Source organism: Phaenicophaeus curvirostris, chromosome 3 (assembly GCF_032191515.1).
Source record: "Phaenicophaeus curvirostris isolate KB17595 chromosome 3, BPBGC_Pcur_1.0, whole genome shotgun sequence".
Taxonomy (NCBI): domain Eukaryota; kingdom Metazoa; phylum Chordata; class Aves; order Cuculiformes; family Cuculidae; genus Phaenicophaeus; species Phaenicophaeus curvirostris.
This window is the reverse complement of record NC_091394.1, coordinates 81,943,035-81,964,445: the sequence shown is the minus strand read 5'-3', so window position 1 is coordinate 81,964,445 and position 21,411 is coordinate 81,943,035. Positions and strand designations below refer to the sequence as shown.

Sequence of the window (21,411 nt, the reverse complement as noted above, 5' to 3'; positions counted from 1 at the left end):
TGATATGCAAGACTAACAGTACTGCTATAGATTCATGCTGAAAATCCAAAGTTTTTTAAAGCACTAGTAAATCATAGACTGATAGGATGGTTTGGGTCAGAATGTTCTTCCAAAGATTATCTAGGTCCACCACCCCCATAGTCAGCAGGCACAACTTCAACTAGATCAGGTTGCTCAGAGCTCCATCCATTCTGATAAGACATCCACAACTTCTTTGGGCAGCCTATTCCAGTGTCTCATGAAGCTCATGGTAAAAATTGTCTTCCTTCTGTCCAATCATAAGCTACCCTCCTTCAATTTATGCTATTACCCCACATCCTGTCACTACAGGCCTTGATAAAAAGTCTCTCTCCATCTTATACATTTTACATATTAAAAGGCCACAATAAGGACTTATGAGAGCCTTCCTTTCTCCTGGATGAAGAGCCCCAACTCTCTCAGCCTTTTTGCATAAGAGATTTGTCCCATCCTTCTAATAATTGTAACCCTCCTCTGAACAGTTCCATGTCCTTCGTGTACTGGGGACCCCAGAAAGAGATACAGAACTCCATGTGGGGTCTCACATATTCCAATTCTTCACACTGCCTTCATCTCTTTAGTGTATTCAGGTATAAACTGATTATGTCAGCTAGAGTTTCATTTTTTGAGTTTGAAGAATTTTTCAGTATCCAAACTTCCCACCAGAAATTTTTAGGAAGTGGCTGTGGGCAAGGACAATCTAAATATTATCTTGCTTTTTGAGTCCTTCTTCTTTCAATAATCTGCCATTACAAACTAAAATATGACAGAAACTAGAATACCGTGTTTAGTTTCTTAACTTGCATTTAAAAAGATAGAATAAAGAGACAAAAACATCAAGGTATTCATGTAGGAAGCCTAAAAATATGAAATAAACCCTACTGAAAATAAGTCTTTTCTTTGATTATCCTGCTATTAAATTAGAGGAATGTTCAAATATCTTGGGATAAGCATCTGCATAGGAGATACATGAAAGTCCATTTTTTTTCTAATGATGATTTTTGTACCCACAGACAGGAAATTCTAATCAGGTCTAATGAATTTTTCTCAATACATGAAGAAACATTTCTTTAATGTAGATATGAATGTCAATCATAGATATCAAATTATGGCAGAATACAAACTCTTATTTTCTTTAGCCACACTGTACTAAATCATAATTCTACCTTGAGACAATGTTGAGACTGCTTTCAAAGTGCATTGAGACTTTGTTTTCAGAGCGTATATTGAAAATGTTTTTGCAATTTTAAATAATTTGCAGTTTAACATAGAGTATTTCCATATTTTGTAATCTAAAATATGTGAAATAACTAGTTTTCATTATTAGCCTTACAAACTTGATTTGCACATTTTAATAGATATTGAAAACTTTATATTTTTTGTTCATGACATTAATATTAAATAATATAGAATGTTCAGCTGACAAGAGATACAACATGCTTGCCTTTTTCATATATAGAGAAGAATTCAAAAAGAAAAAGCTAGTATAGCAAACTTACAGTAAAATATTTGTCGTATCATGTCTAAAACAGTTTCCTTTTTGTTACATGGAACTTTTATGTTTCACATTCTAGAGCTAGAATGAAGTGTCATGTCACATTGATATCTGTTGGCATTCAGAAACACAATTTTCAGCCATCATGTGTATATCAACTGCAGCCAAAAAATTATAGCAACTTAGGATTCCTCATAAATGTCACAATGGTTATGAACTTACTTAAGTGGCCTAAATGCCCTCCTTTTCATTATGAGTAAATGCCATCTGAGAATTTGTTACACGTGTGGGTGAAGGATGGCTCATAGCTAACTGTGAAAATCACTGAACTGAATCTCTACATGAGGTAATAAAAATATGTTCTGGTATGATATCATTGCTTATATCACTTCCACTTCCTTATGTGACTAGTCATTTAGAATTTTTTTTTCTGTAACCTTCAATCAAAAGAACTGTTGTTTAACCTCCCTGAGATTAACAAAATAATAATTCCTGACAATAATTAGGCTTTAGGAAGGAAAACAAGATTTCATTTACAAGAGGAATATCTAATTTATAGTTAGCATAGCAAAAAGCCTATTTTAATTTCTTTTACTCATAATTTTTTTTTAGGCATAATGCCAAGTAACTTGCCAAAACCCAAGCTGTAATTGTAGAGACTTGACAAGCATAGAATAATTAATAGACCCTGTCCCAAATTCTTCATAGTCTGAATAAATAATACTGGAAAATATAAGATATGGATTCCAAAAACAACAAAGAAATCTTGTCTAGGACATTTTAAAATTATCGGAAATATATGTAGCCAATAATTTTCAAACTAGAGGGGTATAAAATCACCTAAGTGACTTGCACATAAAGGATCTTAAAACCTTAAAAAATTCTTTTACCTATTATAATTTGGAACTACTTATCATCCCTTTTTAAACAGAGCAGGCTGCTTTACTGATCTCTGTCACATAATAAAATAGGTGAATAGAAAAGAACCTAAACTTTTGAGTCTGTGATTTTGAACTAGACAGTCAGCTGGCTCTTTACTTACTTGAGTTAATTTGTTATTTCTGGAAGCATTAAATGCATTGGACCATGTACTTTTTGCATATATGTGCTATAAAAGTTCACAATTTAGGAAGCATGACTACATTAGTTTATTTCATTACTCTCAAATTAGAGGTTTCAGTTTAAGCTTGCTTAATTTAAATAATGATAAAATTGGCTCCTAGATTAGTGAAAGGCATTCATAATTAGCCTACCTGATCAGCTGCTTCAGCAAGGGGTTAGATAAGTTGTATAAAATGCAAGGTTTGTTCCCTTTTGTGTTGAAACTCGGTAATACAATGTACCTTCATCTCTTATTACAAAGAAAACTAGCTTAAACACCTTAAAAAGTTGTAGCAGCAGATCCTAAGTGCATATTAAAAGATTTAAAAAACTGACCTGCTGTGCAGAGACAGTGTCACCTGTATTTTCCTAAAAGATCTCACTATAAATGAAGATATAAATGTATAACATTAGATATTATTATTATGACTATGTTGATCATTTTAATGTTCATCTGTAACAGTAGAAAACATTAACCGTCTATCTCAGAACTTGCTTTAGCATTCCTAGCAGAAGAAGATTTTGGCTATGAGGCAATCATGAAATGAACTTTCAGCATTTCTATGAATTAAGGAAATTCTTTGTGTTAGAAGTACATAGAATTTTGAGTAGAGCTTTCATTCAATAGTAAAAATGTTAGAACTCTAATGATATCTTAAATATAAGAAGTATTACAGGACCACTTGTTATGGGCAAACAATAAAATTATCTTTATGGCCAAGACCTTGGTTTCCTCAGAACTTCTCATTTTAAATGAAAAATAACTAAGGTCTTGAGGCTTGCTTTTTGTTTCCCTGTTCTTGTTTGATGATTGCATTACCAAAGGTTTAGCATGGTCTAAGGATAATCTTGAGATAATTTTAATTTCTGTTCTGTACTCATATAAAACAAGTAAAAAGTAATTATTAGAATATTAAGTAATTTTGTAATTACAGGGACTCACACTGAGATAAATTATTTTCTAAAAATATAAACTTTTTTTTCTAAATACATAGAAACATATATTTTAAATATAGTATCATAACAATATTTCATATTTATTCTAATCTTTGCACTCTAAATTCCAGGTGATACAGCCGGTTCTTGTGGTGATCCAGGTATCCCAGGTCACGGGTCAAGAGAAGAAAACAATTTTAAAATTAAAAGCACAGTACATTTCAGCTGTGATATTGGATATATCCTCCACGGCTCAGAAGAAAGGACATGTATGGCAAATGGAAGTTGGACAGGAAAACAACCTGAGTGCAAAGGTAAATCACAGAAGATACATTCTGGTTTTAAGCTGTTGTGTTAAAAATGCTAACAAGTAAACAAAATTTACATGACAAGTTTTGTGTTGTGAATGGTGCGTAGCTGATCTTGAACTGAGCATTAATTATTCTTTTTTAATAAGTTGTTATGCTGTAGCCATAGCTTGGCATTGAAAAAATTTGAATTCAGTTCCTGGCATCTGTGAAACTGCATGTTTTCAAATTTTACAAAAAAAAAAAATCTACTTAACTGTTTATTTCTTCTTAATCTTGTGTCAGCATCAACTGTATGTGTTACCTGTTACAAAAAACTAAGCTGAAAAGGAGTTAGATAATACCTGTAGAACTCATTTTTTCCTGAAATATTTTTTCCATTAAAGGTCTCATTATCACCTGATGTTTCATTTCAACTGTTGAATTGCAACCACTATATATCTGAATTTTGGAGAAAAGAACTGATTTTTTAGGAAAACATCAAAGTCAGGGTTTTACTAGATACATCCATGTCATGAATGACTGACTTAAAAATGTTGTGTACTAATACTGTCAACATAATTATTATTTTTAATAGAAAGTGAGATATTGAAACAAGTTTATTTGAAATAAAAAAATATCCAGAAATTCAAGCTAGAAATACTATCAAAAAAAGAAAGTTCTAACAGGATATTTAAGGAGAATATTTTTTTACCTTAATTATCCTCAGTTGAAAAATATGAAAAATTTCCTAACAGACTCTTCTTCAAAGAAAGCTTCCTGAAAAGCAGAAAATAATTTTCAAATCTGTAGTCTTATTTGCCACTTTATCACTGTTTACTGTGTTATTTGCATGAATGTTGTTTCCCCCCCAAAAAAACTTCTTGAAATGATGAATCTCATTAACAGATTCATATACAGGTGTTTGTGATGTACACACAGGTATATTGTTCTAGTTTAGGTTTTGTGGATTATATGTGTATATGTGAATCACTTAAGAACCATTCAAATTCTGAAGTAAAACACAGAAGAACTGGAAAACATCAGGCTTATGCTTGCACAGGGTTATCTTTTGCTTTGAATTAGAGAGGGTATGTGTTTGGTGATGCCATAAATGCATACGTAAGATAGATTCAAATTAAATCTGCAATGATAATTGTAGGCTAGGACTTTTCTTATAATTGGGAGTTTGTCTTTGGAAATAAACTAACTTACCTTCAATACAGATTTTAAATTTGTAGAATTTGTTTCCCTACATACAGAAGGGTAAAATCAAATAACTAATTCAAGCAGGTATTTACTGTCTTACTACAACATGCCTTATCAATAGGTGGTGAAACATATTTTTCAGCACAGCAGCTCAGTGATTTACATATTGCTGTTTAAAAACATTATCTTTATTAAATTTAAAATATATTTAATATTTTTCTTTATAGCTGTGCAATGTGGTAATCCAGGAACAACTGCTAATGGAAAAGTATTTCGTATTGATGGAACTACATTCTCTAATTCAGTAATTTATTCATGCATGGAAGGATACGTACTTTCTGGATCATCTGTAAGACAATGCACTGCCAATGGAACATGGTCTGGATCCCTACCAAACTGCACAAGTAAGACATTTTTCCAATGAATAGTCTTTGTTTTCTCTCCCGTGAAAGACAATAAAGTAAAATAAAGAATTTGGATGCAAATAAACTAAGTCTTCAGCTTTTCCTTGCATTCATAATTTTTTACATGACATGCATTTTAAAAATATAGTGCTATGAGAAGATGAATACATTTTTTTAAACACACAGTATAATAAAATATAGACTGCTGTTACAGTTTTAAGGATTTATATTGTTACATTTTTAGTTCTTTCCAGGTATACACTTTTTGTTATATGCTATATACAGATTTTATTAATTTAATGTCTTTTCTTCATCATGAAAACATAACAATATAATATTCTGGTGTTCCAGAGGGCAGAAAATAAAAACCTTGTACTGAACGCTTGAGAATTCTTTTTGTAGTGACTCTGAGGTCAAAACTGTTGTCTGGCTCTCACATACCATCTTCTATTTGGCCTCTTCATTCACCTTATACTTGCTTTGGTTACTCAGCTTACAGAAGGTATTTCAGCATCTCTTACATTCATAATAACAATTTTTGCAACAGTCTGTTTTCAAGCTCATCTGTTCCTGCTTTATTACATGTCCTAGTTCATCTTTAAGTAACAATTATAAAAAATTTTACATTTACGTCACATGTAAGACTACCTAACATTTTCAAGAAACATATCCTCATCAGAGGTATAACAAATTGTTGTCTAAATTTTGAGCTCTAGTCTTCATAGAGTTGGCTACTTTACACACTTATAACAACCCAAATAGAGGCCAGAAGTAAGGTGATTAAACAATCTCCTTGTGCTGTTTTTAAATCCATCTTTACTGATAAGCATGTCAATAACTGCTTTTTCAGTCAGCAAACCTGTGAAACAGCCCAATGTTTGGGTTTTTTAATTTTTTTTTATTTTTTATTTTCAAGTTATAATGAGAACCAGTTTAATTGTACAAAGAGTAAAGGTGCTTTGTGATGAAAACTGCATCTGGTTTTTTTTCCTTGTATTTTAGAATGACATTTAACTGAAGTACGTGCTAGAACAGTCTTTTGAAAAAACACTCATCAGGTAGAAACGTTTTTGCTTAAAACCTAGCAAAATGTCTTAAAAGGGAACATAGCCTAATAAAACAAAAACAGGCATGGTGTAGATTATATGTATTATTATATCCTAGATTTGGTCAATATATAAGTATTTTAATTTCATTACACAATAAATCCATTGTAATTTCTAATATAGTCTTTCCATTGCAATTACATATCTAAAAGGTATATCCCCTAGTATGTTTGTTCTAGTCATAAAGTTATTTAGGGCTATCTGGTTTTATGGGTATTCCCTGGAATGTTCAGAATATGAAAAGAAAGGGTAAATGAAAATCTTACCAAACAGTATGAACTTTGAGAGTCTCAGGCTGCCTAATTTCTGCCTTTTTGATCATTGCTGACTTTTATGTAATTATTAAAGGGGGAGCAGAAGCGCTGCTATGTGCTATGTGTATCTAAGCTGATACAGGTACTAGCAGCACCTCTAAAATATCCAGAAATTAAGAGAAATTTTACAGCACTGAGTCTGATAATCACCTCTGGAGATTGTCTACTCCAACCCTGCATCAGGATCAGCTGGGGCAGGTTGCTCAACATTGTGTCAAATCTATGTTCCTTACTACAGATCTTTAATTCTACAGTTCCATAGCATATCTAAATATGAAATAAAAAAAACCCCACACAAAACAAAAAATACGAAAACCAAAACACACTAAACTTCATCACACTTAACTTCCTATGTTCTCTCTTATGAAAACATATAAATCTTCATTATAAGGGAACAATTTTCTTATAATGGCTTAAAAGCATATCTAAAGCAGTAGAATTGACATGTCAATAAATATTGTTGACAGAGCAGGTTTCATTTAATTGTTTCCCAAATTGTCCTTACCATGCTGTTGTGGTTTAACCCCAGTAAGAAGCTTAGTGTCACGCAGCTGCTCATTCACTCCGCCCTGGCAGATGGGGAAGAGAATTGGAAGGGTAAATGTGTAAAAGCTTGTGGGTTGAATTGAAGACAATCTAATTGGTGAAGTAAAAGCTGTGCACCCAAGCCGAGTGAAGATTCTATCACTGCTTCCATCAGCAAGCCAATACTTAGCTATCTTGAGCAAATCAAGGCTCCATCATGTGCAGTGGTTTCTTGGGAAGACAAACACCATAAGTCTGAATGCTCCCCTCTTCTGCAGCTTTTATTGCTGAGCATGGCTTTGTATGGTGTGGAGTATCCTTTTGGTCAATTAAGGTCAGCTGTCCCAGCTATGTTCCGTCCCAGTTTCTTGAGCATCCGTGGCCTACTCATTAGCAGGACATGCGAAACAGAGAAAGCTTGATGCTATGCAAGCACTGTTCACCAATAACTGAAACATCCTTATGAAAATAACTGGTTTTGTCACAAATCCACAATACCATGTGAGCTACTATGAAGCAAATTAACTGTATCCTAGCCAAACCGAGAACTCATGCTCTCTTTTTTTTTACTATGACAAGATTTCCCAAAGTTTACTTATTGTCTTTGGAAGTCACAGAACCTTATGTAACCGTTGCTGGTTTCCAGAACAGGTTAGGCAAGCACCTGTCCCAAGAGGCCATCACAGGTGACACGAAGAAGACAGCACACATAGTGGATCTGGATGTTAGTGTCTGTTTAAGAACCATGCAGTTTAGAGCTTTTACTTGCCTGATTATCTCAAGCATCCTCATTCCCTCTGAGGGTTACATCTGGGGTGTTGTCTGTTGTCCTGTTAATGACAGGTTTATCATACCCTTGGTCCATGCTGTGCCACTGCTCATATGAGATTCAGGTGTTATCTGTCAGGCTCATCCTCTGACATTTGTCTCCACACGTCTCCTCCTTTTCTAGGAACTTTCCTAATTCCAGGATGCTTTCTCCAGATAGCATCTTCACCTTCTTTCTGGGCTCCCAACACCACTCGAAGCAGATAGAGAACACATATCAACATCCTAGCTGGTTGTTCTGTCTCATGTCTCTATTGATAGGAAGATTCAGGATATGCCACTTTTGTTTAGCTCGTTCTTATTACAACTACCAAGGAACGGCTGCTGCTTGAGTATCACTGAAAATGCTAGATGCTGGGAGCCCTGGGCAGTGTAGCATCAAACAGGACTGAACCACATTCATCGTGCCACACAGACCTTGTCCATAGCAAAGATGCATCCCTTTCAATTGTTCAATTGTTTCAATTATAGGATTTGTTTACAAGGAAATATCTCTATAATCTCTACAGTCAACAGAAACAATGTTCTCATAAGAATTTACTTCAATGCTGGATTAAAAAGCAAGGGCATGCAGCTCGTGGAATCACTGACACTGAGAGGGAGTTGTTTGCAACTCCTCTGTGGCAATGAGCTGACTGAAGTTGTGCCCTGGCCAAGGTATCTGTGTGGGCATTATTGATATGAAGGCTGTAATGGATGTGCAGAACAGACCTGGGGCTCCTCAGATTAACTGTGTTGTGGATCACTGACTACTTGATGTACAACGGTCTTCTGGGCAGGATCACTACAACAGTTTAAGCTCTTTTTTTGCCTACAACAGTTACCTAAGTGGGTAACCCAATAACTTTGGGTTATTGGATGGACTCACTGAATAGAGGTATTGGACAAAATGAACCCCAGAAGTCCCTTCCAACCTCACCTTTCTGTAATTCTCTAAATATTAGAATCTGTGAACTTCAGAATATGCCACTGAGCCTGCTAAGTAGCTATTAAATATTTGTTTTAGTCAGAGGTTTATTCTTATGTTTAAGAGAAATCACTGTATCTCAGTAAACTCCAGGTCACCTCCTTACATCTACTTTTGTTTTCTTTGAAAGTCAAATGCTGCAGTATAAGACGAAAGATCAGAATAAGACAAAAAGGATCTTTTCCTTCTTACTCCTAATCCACCTTTATGAGCAGTTCTAATATTTTTCTTCTGTCTTTTCATTCATGTATTTTCCTCCTAAGTCTTTTCATTCAGACTTGTTTAGTCCAGGTGAAAACATATTTTGGTTTGAAAAGTTAATGATAGGAAGGAAGGAAGGAAGGAAGGAAGGAATTTTGAGAAGGTAAGACAATCTGCGAAAGCCGTGCTGGCTTTTGCTCTATAATTTATAAATGTTAAAGTGTGAGTAGCAGGAAAGGGTCCAATCATTACAGTAACAGTAACAATTCCAAATTTACTTTGGAAGAACAAGGTTTGTATTGATGACAAAAATAAAGAAATGGACATTGTAAAGAAAGTGAATGAAAAAGCTGAGATCATAGCTTTAGCTGGATTTAAATAAACGATGAAGTAGTTTTCACCAATGTAAAATAAACTGATATATTGTGGAGCTGTTCGCTCATATATGGTGTGTGGTGTTTGCATGTTCTTAAATTCGTAAGGCAATGACTTGAAATACTATTCATAGAGGAAAATATAAAGTTATTAAACAAGGACTAGGTAAAAAAGGATAAAGGCATAGGAATTTTGTTATAATCCAGACAAAACAATAATACACCTGGAAAAATATCAAGGATTACTTTAGTTGACATTACAACATTAAGAATAGTAAATGAAGTATGTTAAATAAAGAAAGGTAGAATGTCTGGAGTATTTGAATATTCTTGTGCAACTAAGGAAAATACTTGTGTCTTTCACAGCTCTATATTTTTTCAAGGATTATAAAGAAAAATCTATTAATTCTTAAGTTTTTTAAAAAAAATCTGTCTTACTAGGTAAAATAAAATAGACTGATCTCCCATTTTCTTTATCACTGCACTAGTTACCTTTAGATTAACCCAGACAGCCATGTGGTACGTTTTATAGTCTTTTCTCGATCTGTAGCCAACAATTGTGTGGAACTGTCTTTTGTTTGTTTGTTTTTTTGAGAAGTGATACATGCAGGTTAATTAAAAGTGCTCACTCAGACTATGGTAAACTGTAGAGAAGGTATACTATATACCTCTGATTCTCAGTTCTCCATTATTGTTTAGATCAAAGGACTTCGTGAAAATACACTAAAATCTTCATGGGTTTGCTCATTTTGGAAACCAGGAGACAGAGAGGATGCTATTCACGTTTGTCATGCATAGGCGTGGAGTTAGAAGTGAGCTTTATGTCCAGGAAACTGCCTCCCACAATTATCCAGAAGCAATAACAATGCTGTAGGGAAATTGTCATGTTTACTATGAGATAAACTGTAAAAGATGTTTGCTGTATTTTATATGGACTAGATTTTTTCCTGATGTTTTTTTTCCTGAAAACAACAGCTTTTTAGCACTGCCACAAAAGTTCTCAAGGTTTCTTACCCTGAAAACTGTTCCAGAAACTGATATATTCAATTGACCAGGTCTGAGAGAAACTTACCTATTTTAATTTTATTCTCAGATGTAATTCTTTATTACCTCCTTATGAATATTTAATATCGTTAGGAGATTAAATTATCTCCTGTCACATTATTGCCTGGGCATTCACATCTGTTTAAATACATAGTAACCATGTGAGCATTTACAAACTGGGAAATTTTTGTAGAGGAGTATCTTAAATTTTCCAGACTGTTTTTTCTTTAAGGATGTACCCATGGTAAAGTAAACTAAACAATAGGTAACTGCTTCATCAGTAATGAAGTTCTGAAATTATAAGAAAATTTGAGGGTATCAAAGGGTAGTAGTGACATACGGATTATTTCTTGCTTTTTTTTTCATTTTATAATCTTGAAGTTTTACTGATCAAAATTGTACAGTTGTACTTCTACTGTTGAACAGATGCACTGATGTTATCCAAATGTAACACACAGGTGTTTCGTTGCTAATTCAGATGATATATGTGTATTTGTCTCCTCCTGATGGAAAGCAGATTTATGATACTTTTTCCTTCTCCTTTTTCCCCAATTTTGTTTTGCTCTTTGTTTTTCCTTGTTTTGACCTTTGTTTTTCCCTTCACATATAAATAAATCACATTTGCATTTTAAAACCTGTCCCTCAACAATTTAATTGCAGTTATCAGTTGTGGAGATCCAGGAGTCCCAGCCAATGGCATGAGATATGGCGATGATTATGTTGTTGGACAAAATGTTACTTATATGTGCCAACCTGGTTATACAATGGAATCAAATAACTCCATAACTCGCACTTGTACAAGCAATGGCACATGGAGTGGAGTAATCCCAACATGCAAAGGTACAACATTTATTTTGATTGTCAACTATTTCTTCTATGACATTTACATCCACTGTTTATTGTAATGAGTCAGCCAAATATTTCCACAGAAATCAAAACTATTTTGGCTGTAGAAATGATGACTTCATCCTTTGCTTCATTTCCTTTTTATTTTTCATACCAGCATAGTACATTGAATGGGATTTTTTGGTAGCTATATAGAACATCTTATTACTTTGCTGTTATACTGAGATAGCCAATATGAAATGATGGGGTTTGTTTGCTAAGGTCAGGATATCATGCCAAAATTGACCTTACATATGCCCTTACCTTTACCAAAACACCACTGAAGGACTTAATAGATAACTTCAGGAAAGGTCTGCACATATATAACTGTACTTTGTAAAATGCAAATTGTTCTGGGTTATCCTACCCATAATACTAAGATTTTCCTCTGATGCCTCCTTCGTTAGATGTGCATCTTTGAGGACTACTGTGCTGTATCAACATACTCAGAGAAAAGACTAAATCCTTCTAGCAAATTTCCTAATAAACATTTTTCTGCTTAACGTACCATGAAAACTGAAATGCTTAATCTTAAAGTTTTCCTTTTTTCTCTTTTAGTAATTTCATTCCTGAATTTTCTGTTTTACTCGAATTTTTTAAATAGTCTCTGTAGAAATTTGAACAGCAAAAAACCTGAATATCAGTGAAAAGCTGCCTAATCTGTCTTCAAATATTTTTTTTGAGAAACTTGCTTGCTAATCCTTAAAACACCTTTTCTCTAGGGTAATTTTTCTCACTCTTCCCCATATCACAGCTACAGAGAAGCAGCATTACTGTTCTGGTGTGTTTTTTTCTTGGTTCACACTGAATATGTCTAATCTCTGTTCTTTTAAAACTCAGCTAAATTTCTACTTTGTTCTCACCCATCTTCTTTCTATTTTGTTTTCAGCAAGCATGTTTACATACATTCTCAGCAATTCTCATTTTCCTCCCCTGATTTCATTCACCAAAACAGACCAAATAAATTTCAAATCTCCATCCCATTTGCAAGTACTCTGCCTGCTGAATATAATGCTCCCAGTATCCTACCAAGTCCAGTTTAAATTTAATTCACCTTCTATAGTGTCAGTCTTTAAAGTTATATTTGCAACATATTCTTGAGGATGTCAGACTTTGAGATCCTCTTAACAATTCACTTTTTTTCTATTTGTATTGTGCTCTTAGGCAGCCTCAACTTCAATTACAAAACTGTTTTTAAGAATAGAATAACCATGCTGGTCCTATTGACCTAGAGTCTGTCTGCTTCAAAGAGTGGCTGTAAGGGAACAGCTTGAAAATCATAAGACAGAAAAAGCAGTTACGATACTGTCTCACAGCCTCTGATTCTTAAGGATTACAGGTCACCTAACTGGGAGCAGAAGATCTAACTCTGATTTGATTAAAACAGAAGCATACAAAGAAAGAGTTAGTCTATTAATTTTGGCTTTGGGTTTTTGAGTCTTTCTAGGTTTAGGTCATATATATTTATGGCTTTTATAAATGCTAAATAATAATCTTATGCAGAATCTCTAGAGTTCTCAGAATTTCATTCTACTCCACACAGGTTTGTGTGAGTGCACTAGGTAAGTTAATAACACCAATTTCTTTGACTCAGTAATTAAAAGTAATATAGAATATGCACTATTGTGTTTGAAAGGTATAATGACAGTTCTTACTATCAGGAAGAAGTGCCAGGGTCCACTGGTACTGTTTAGTTAAAATAATTGGAAAATGAGCTGGGCAGAAAATAGAAGTGTAATTGTTGCAGTGTCATTGAAATAGAAGATAAAAATAGTTTTATGGCTTTGTATAGTTGGAAAAGGATGCACTTTCATCTGCAACTAAATATTCAATTTTCAATAACAGTACTACTTTCATCCAGCCTTTTCAAACAGCTGTGAATGGTGCTGCAGACCATCTTTGTGGTGTAAATAGTTGAGATGCTCCCACTGAAGTGTATAATAAGAATGGAGAAATGGTACATAGTGAATCTTCTATAGACCACATTCAAATATGCAATACTCCTGATGTAAACTTTGGCTTAAATTTCCCCCTTTCGCTTTTGTTTCTATTTTTTTTCCTTTAAATTCTTCTATACCCTTTTCCCTTCAGCTCTCAATTAGCAATTATCTGTTACTACCTCATTATCCAGTGAATAGCACTTTTATCTTCATCACTATGGTTGTATCTAGTTATTTCTACTACCCTCCGTGGTGTTTTTCCGTCCCCTTTCCTACAACTGTGCAGATGTTTCTTTTTTTTTTCCTGGGAGGACTGAAATGAGAAATTATGCTGAAATACTTCTTGTTGGCCTTCTTAGAGGTAACAACACTGACAATTTCAAGGGGTTTCAAATCCTTAAATTTTCTCCCTCTAGCTAGAAGTTATTTGCTTTTTGATGAGGAGCTATTCATGAAGCAAATACTAATGAAACTGTGGCACTTAGAAACAAACTTTTGAGTCAGATTTTGGAGCAATCATCCTGGAATTTCATCCCTGGGCATTATTATCTGCCAAATGCCTAAGCTGTTTAACAGGAAGAAAGTATTTGTCTATTGCCATGGTAACTAAAGATGATTGTACACTATGTTGTTTAAACAGATAAACAAAATAATTCTGCAGTATATTACAAGATGTATCTGAAATGTTGTATACTTCATAGTTGCCATACTGATTTTTAGGTAATCTTCCTATTTGGTTTGATGCAGCATCCTGTCTTATTTAATACACTTCATCAATCATCTACTGTCTCCTAAATGAAGGAAACTTCAGGAAATGAGGCAAGAATACAGTGAGGATGATAGCATGTCCTGACTGTATTGTCCTCTAAAAAAGGTGAAATTAGCACATATGGTTCTTCTGGTAATTGTGTACACTGGGGATATTTACAGCAGCTGGGCCTAATTATTTTGAATATTATTGCAGCTGTTACCTGCCCAACTCCTCCGCAGATCTCTAATGGAAGGTTGGAAGGAACAAACTTGGACTGGGGATTTAGCATTAGTTATGTCTGCTCTGCAGGATATGAACTCTCTTTTCCTGCTGTTTTGACTTGTGTTGGGAATGGAACATGGAGTGGTGAAGTACCTCAGTGCTTGCGTATGTATTTATTGTCCTGTATTTCTTTATTTAACTATAGTGCTTTTTTTTTCCACTTTAAGGTTTTCACCATTTTTTTCTCTCACCTGCCCCCACCAAGCAATGTCTCAGTTGATTTCAAACCTTGGACAAATACAACCCTTACATATTTTCAAGAACTGTAACATAATTTGTAGATTGGGGAAGACATATGGATATCTGTAAATCCTTTATGATAATGTAGGAGATCTTAAACTCAAATGCAAAAAAATATTACAAGCAATGTGTACCAAATGATCCAAGGTAAAACAAGATGAAGAGGTGCCATCTTGCTTTCAGATGCAGCTACATACAGAAGTTTAATTATAATACCTTTTATGGCTCATTACTCATCCTGAACTTCCTCTCATGTCACAGAGGTTTTCTCTATCAGTAATGTTGACTAAGCCCCAGGGTGATTCGTTGACAACTGTTTATTTTTCCCCTTATGCTAAATTAGGTTATATGTTTTATGCAGTAAGTTTTTTTTTATCTGAAAGCTAAAACATTGATGGATTTTTATATTGCTGTAAATTAAATTCAATGGCAAATACGACTTGTTTTTTAGCTTAGTGTCATTCTATTCATGATTTAAAAAAAAATGTTTTAAAGAATTGATTGTGATGCTTCTGAGAAATAATCTTGATTACACTGAAGAAAGAGGTTCTGTAGTTATTTGTAGAGTAGCTAGACCACTGAAACTCTGAAACGGACTTAAGTCACATAACTGGAAGAGGATAATTTTATCTTTGTGACTATACAGTTTCTGAAGTTTAATTTGAGCTAGCCAAGTAGCTGAGCTTTTCAGGTGGCTTGCTAATTGTTGCAAAATGCGGTTCACCAATTTTTTATTAATTTTTGCATTCTTCATCGTTTCCTTTCAAAAACATCCTGTTTGGCTATGCATTACTACTGTGAAAGCATATCATAGAGATGGTATTTTCTTTTCCTTCTTTCTCTAATGGTATTATCACATCATCAACAACAGTTGCTTAGCGCTGCTGAAACTGTAAGTGGCAGAGATAGAATATGGTGGAAGGCACTGTTTCTGGAAGGAAAAAAAAAAACAACAAAAAACATTATTTGTGGTTTAAGTTCTCTAGATGAAGCTCTTCTGGAGTTCCCTTTTTTAAGAACATCAAAGACCATGAAAAACTATTTTCATTATCTTATCTTGATTGAAATATTGTGTCCTTGCAATAATTTTTGGATATCAAGTCTTCTTTGAGGATGGAATACTCAATATTGCAATTGCTCTGAAAAAGGTGCTCCACCTTTAAACTTCTTAAAAAGCCTATTTAGCACAGAATGTAGCTGCCTGGAAATTAAAGACTGTTTCATGCTGAGATTACATTAACTGAATGTTGTTTGTTGTTGATGTGCAATGGTTACCCATTGGCTTGGAAGAGAAATCAATTGGCAGACAGTTCCTGTCAAAGAGCTTAAACTAGCTGCCATCTGGCCAAAAGAAGAGGGAGCTGGTGAAAATCATTCTCAGTGAGCAATCTTTAAGTACATCTTGACATCAGAAATTTAGTTTTCAGCTAGGTTCCATAAAACCGGTAGCTGAAGGTATGCAAGGTATAGTTATAAAATGGGACAATTATTCAGGATGGAATACAGTCATGTCTTTGGTTGAGTGTTTGTCATCTATGACCTAGTAAATGTGTCTGCTTAATTATTCATATAGTAATTTGAGTAAAGGATGGCTGGTTTTATAAGCTTGGCAATAGATGAAAAAAAAAAAAAAAAAAAAGACCCGGGCCTGAAAAATCCTAACTACAGATATAACTTGCTGTTAATGAATTAAAAGTCCTTGAAGAATGAAACTAGCCTCACAGCCTCAGTTTCAGAGCTCCATGGACCTGTCTCTGTTAGAGGCTTTTAGAGTCCTTAGGAAAATCCTTACATTGTGAGCAGGAGCACTCACAGAGCTTCCAGCTTGCTGCACATTTATTTTTTTCTGTAGTCCCCTGTTCCAATATCAGAGGGAAACTGCCATGTTTTACCACAGTGCATTTTCACATGGTTACCTATACAGAAGGCAGATATTCAGTAGCTATTCAATGACAGAGTAAAACTGACTGACAACTAAGTGGTAGAGTTTACTTAGTTTTATAAAAAGATAGTAAACTTAAAGAAAAAAAACACCATTTTTTAATGGGAGGATTAGGTTTTCCTTGAGAGTGATTGCTGTTTTTCTGGTACAAATTATTGTTCAGAAGACAATTTCAAGCGCCAATGTTAAAAATGTATTACTGTTTCATGTATTTTCAAATTAAGACTTACATAGAATTTTCTAATGAAATCACAAATTACAACTATGATCTGTCAATCAGGCAATGAGGTTCACTGCGTGGCACTATTCCCAGTTCACAGATGTTTTCAGAATTTGTTCTATAATTCAGCTAACTATACAATTATACTTAAAGTCATTAAATTGTGTACGTTGTATATATAGATTAAGGTCTTTTTCTTCAACATGTGTGTGCATGGATTTCCCATACAGTCAGTATCTGCACTAAGTAAGAGGTAGAGGGCAGGAGCATTTCATGTGATTGTGCTCTGTGGAAAGCTTCAGCCACAGGTGACTAAGACAGAGAAATCAGAAGTGTATTTTGAAGGTGGTTATTTAAGAGAGGTCATTTAAATTTTGGTTGTAGAAGAGAAAGGTGAAGCAGAAAAGATTACTCTCTGTACAGCACGCCTTTTTAGACATACGTCATTGCATACATCTGGGTTAGATTTTTAAATTTTCTCTGTGTGTATTACAGCATTTTCTGTTTCTCATGAAATTAGACTTTACAATATTGTAATTCATGGTGAGTCAGAAAAAAATACAAATTCTGTTAGCACAGGGTTTACCATAGCTGGCTGCATTTCCTGAATCGATTATTCAAATCCAGCTTCTGACATCAGTAATTTATACTGCAGGCAGCCAGTAAATTTGCACTAAGTTTTTTTTAGTCATAGTATGCTATACACATAAGGAATCTTTAAGAGATAAGTATAAAGTAAAAAGATCAATTTAAGGATATATTATTATCAGTCAAATTTTATCTCCCAACTCACAATACCTTATTAGTGTTTGTCTTTTAGATTAATGTTAAAATGTCATTAGTTTTTTGGGGGTTTTTATTAGTGGTACTAACTTTCAAATGTTTTACTTTGTACATGTGAATTATTATCTTTCAGTGAAGGATGAGGAAGAGCTTATGATTCCTAAAATCTGTCTAACAAATCCTATAATCATAGAAAAATGCTGAGCACTGGGTAGGTGACAGAAAGCAGTAGAGGGTGGAAAATTGATATGAAGATTTGGTACACTTTCTGATTGCTGTCTATATGAGGATTTGCAGATTCATGGGATGGAGACCAAGGAGAATTTTGGATATTTGGGACTTAATACAATAAACTGTAACCTGGAGCATCAGCTTCAGGCAACTGACCAAGCCCACTATGTAGGCATTTTGAACAGCAAGTAAAACTACTGCAAACTGAAGCATATTAAAGATTAGCTTTGTAGTCTTTCTCTGAATTCCTGTTAAATGATTCTATATTTGACCTGTGTTTTATAACATAAATATGAAATGTAGAATAACTGCTTGAATGAGTTAAATAAGTGTTATTTTTGTTTATTTTGATAAATGACACATTACATTTCTGTCATGTCATTTCCCACAGCAAAATTTTGTGGTGACCCTGGAGTACCTGCTCAAGGGAAAAGAGAAGGCAAAAGCTTCATTTATCAATCAGAAGTCTCTTTCATCTGTAATCCTCCTTTTATTTTGGTTGGCTCCAGCACCAGGATTTGCCAAGCAGATGGTACATGGAGTGGTTCTTCTCCTCGATGTATAGGTAAGGCTACACACTTATTAAATTTTCTTGAAATGCTTATTATTGCTTTCCCTGCTAAGTAAATTTAGGAATTTTCAGCTATTCTGAAATATCCTGGTGTTATTCTATACTCCCTAGGAATCAAGTAATTTTATTTTTTTTCTTTCATTGGCTTATTGCATACTGTTGGATAATGAAATATACTTCATGAAAATACTCTAATTTGTTTTGGTTTTAATTTATTGTAATTTTTTTTAAGAACCTACTCGCACAGCATGTGAAAATCCAGGAGTCCCAAGGCATGGGTCACAAAACAACACATTTGGCTATCAGGTAGAGTATACTATTTTTTAAATAACTTGCACATAAAAATACTTTTATACTACTTCAGAGTCTAGAAACTGCTCATGCCTTGTAATAGTTAATCGCTGGAGTGCTGCTGTGTTTCCTTATTTCTAGCTGTTGGATTACATTGACCTTTTGTCCCTATATGAAACCCTGGTGATCAAATTTGTTTGGTTTCATCTTGAAGGACTTCAGTATCTCTCCATGTATATATGTGTTCCCTACTGTCTATCAAGTAGGCATTTTCTCCTTAAAACTCTGTATACTGTGTGGCAAACTTCTAGTGCAGACATACACTAAAAAACAGTGGATTTTTTTGTCCTGACAGCAATTCTGTTCTATATGACCACAAATGAATCAGAGTCAAGGTGGTTGGCAGGTGCCTCTGGAGAGCTTATAGTTCAGCCCCTCTTCTCAGAGCAAGGTCAGCTAGAGCAGGTTGCTCAGGGCTGTGTTCAGGTGGGTTTGAATATTTCCAGGGACAGAGACTCCACAGCCTCTCTGGGTAACCTGTTCCAACTTAATCACCCTTACAATGAAAATGTTTTTTCTTATTTTTAAAACAGAATTTCAGGTTTTGCCTATTGCTTCTTGTCCTGTCTGGGTACCACTGAAAAAAAATGTTACTTTTTCTACCCCTGGTAAGATAAGATTCCCTTTGAGATTTTTATTTTGCAGGCTGGACAATCCCAACTATTTCAGCCACTCTTTATATGCCAGATGCTCTAGCCCTATAATCGCTTTTGTGGCCCATCAGTGGCCTCAATTCAGTATGTCCATTTCTTTCTTGCACTGATGAGCCCAGCACTGGACCCAGCATGTGCTTGTGTCACACCATTGCTGAGCAGAGAAGAACCACCTCCCTCAACCTGCTGGCAATATTCTGCCTGATGCAGACCAGGAGGAGATTGGACACCTACAAGAGTGTGTTGTGGAAAACAGTGTTTGGAAAAAGAATTGTGACATTGAAAATACTTCTGAATTTCTGATTTTCTGAATCACATAAAACTGATGACAGTGAGATGTTTTCAGGAGTGAATGGTGTACAAACGTAAAAATATGCCCTATAATTTTCCAGGAAGCTGATAAGGTAGCTGCAAACAAGCTAAGAGACAGTTTAAACTACCCTGCTACATCAGTGTTTGATGTCAGGGCTGAAAGCTCTACATGTGAAGAGGACTAAATAGAAGAGTAAGCTAACAGCTTCTTGGTTGTATATGTTGTCTGTCTGGTAGCAGAAGTTAAAAAAAAAAAAAAGGCCACAGAAATGCAAGGAAGAGTTGATTGAAATTTCAACAGATTTGTAATGTGAAATTCGCTTTTAAATGCAAATATTATACCTAGAGACTTTTCAAAGTTTCATGGCTAAAAACATCTTTGGTTTGTAATTTTGATGGCCTTAATTTGTACTTCTTTTGCTCAGTGATTGTTTAGCAATCCTCGGATTTTCAGATTGTGATAGAACACAATCACATACAAGCGGTAATAGAACTGTCTCACTTTTCTCCAGGAAATGGAGTATTTCATGCCAAGATAGAATATGTAGAAGCAGTCTTTGGGCTAACTTCATTTGGGTATAATACAATATTATGATAGAGGGCAACATTTTATTCAACTGTGTAAGAAATGAATCATCAAAATGACCATTGCTACAATTTTATTGTAACAGTTTCACTGGAATATTAATGATATTTTTTATCTGCTAATGCAGACCTTCTCATTCGTGGTGTAGTTGTAGCTGTGAATGAAAGCATCACTCACAGCTTGCATGGACCTGTCAAAATACCAGGCAAAATGTCAACAGATAAATAATTTCTAAAAAGAAGTGTAGCTGCTGGCAGAATTTACAACCTTGGTCCTACAGTTTTAAGGTTAGCGTGTAGCAGATTTAAACTGTTTGAGCTATAGTCTCCTTATCTAGGTAGCAATTTATCCTCTTTCCTTATGTAGGAAATTTGGTTTTATGTAGTACCTAAATGCCTGCATACAATTTCTGGTTACTCTAAATATGATTGCTTAGTTAATACAGAACAGGGAAGGAGTATCATTTGTACAGATGAAGTTGGGTTGAGATCTTTATTGGCAATAAACAATAAAAACAGAATAAAACAAAATAAATAATAGTGAAAACAGGATAAAGACAAGTTATTGACTATATATCCCGGAAAGAAATATTGTATTACGCTATATTCAAAAATGTTGACTGTTTTAAGCCACAGACATATTATAAATTAATATATATTATAATTAACTTCCTGGATGAAAGGGATAATAATGACTTCTACTTCCATCCACAGCAGAAAGGTAAAGAATAGATCAAAATTATGTAAAAGTAATGACGATGAGATGGCTTTGATTTTCTTTTTGAGGGAACTGCATAGGTAGTACAAGCAGGGACAGGGAACCTGGGAAGAATATAGGGATGCTGTCTGGTTGTGT

At 34.4% G+C, this 21,411-nt stretch overlaps 1 protein-coding gene across 1 annotated transcript in view; it reads left to right on the top strand.

Annotated features, from left to right (window-relative positions):
- Positions 1–21,411, top strand: part of CSMD3 (CUB and Sushi multiple domains 3) — a 608,404-nt gene that overhangs the window by 559,020 nt on the left and 27,973 nt on the right. The window contains exons 58-63 of the mRNA XM_069854554.1: positions 3,682–3,864; positions 5,274–5,450; positions 11,470–11,649; positions 14,599–14,772; positions 18,475–18,648; positions 18,887–18,960. Of these exons, the coding sequence (XP_069710655.1) occupies positions 3,682–3,864; positions 5,274–5,450; positions 11,470–11,649; positions 14,599–14,772; positions 18,475–18,648; positions 18,887–18,960 (962 nt within the window). The remainder of the gene's footprint in view (positions 1–3,681; positions 3,865–5,273; positions 5,451–11,469; positions 11,650–14,598; positions 14,773–18,474; positions 18,649–18,886; positions 18,961–21,411) is intronic.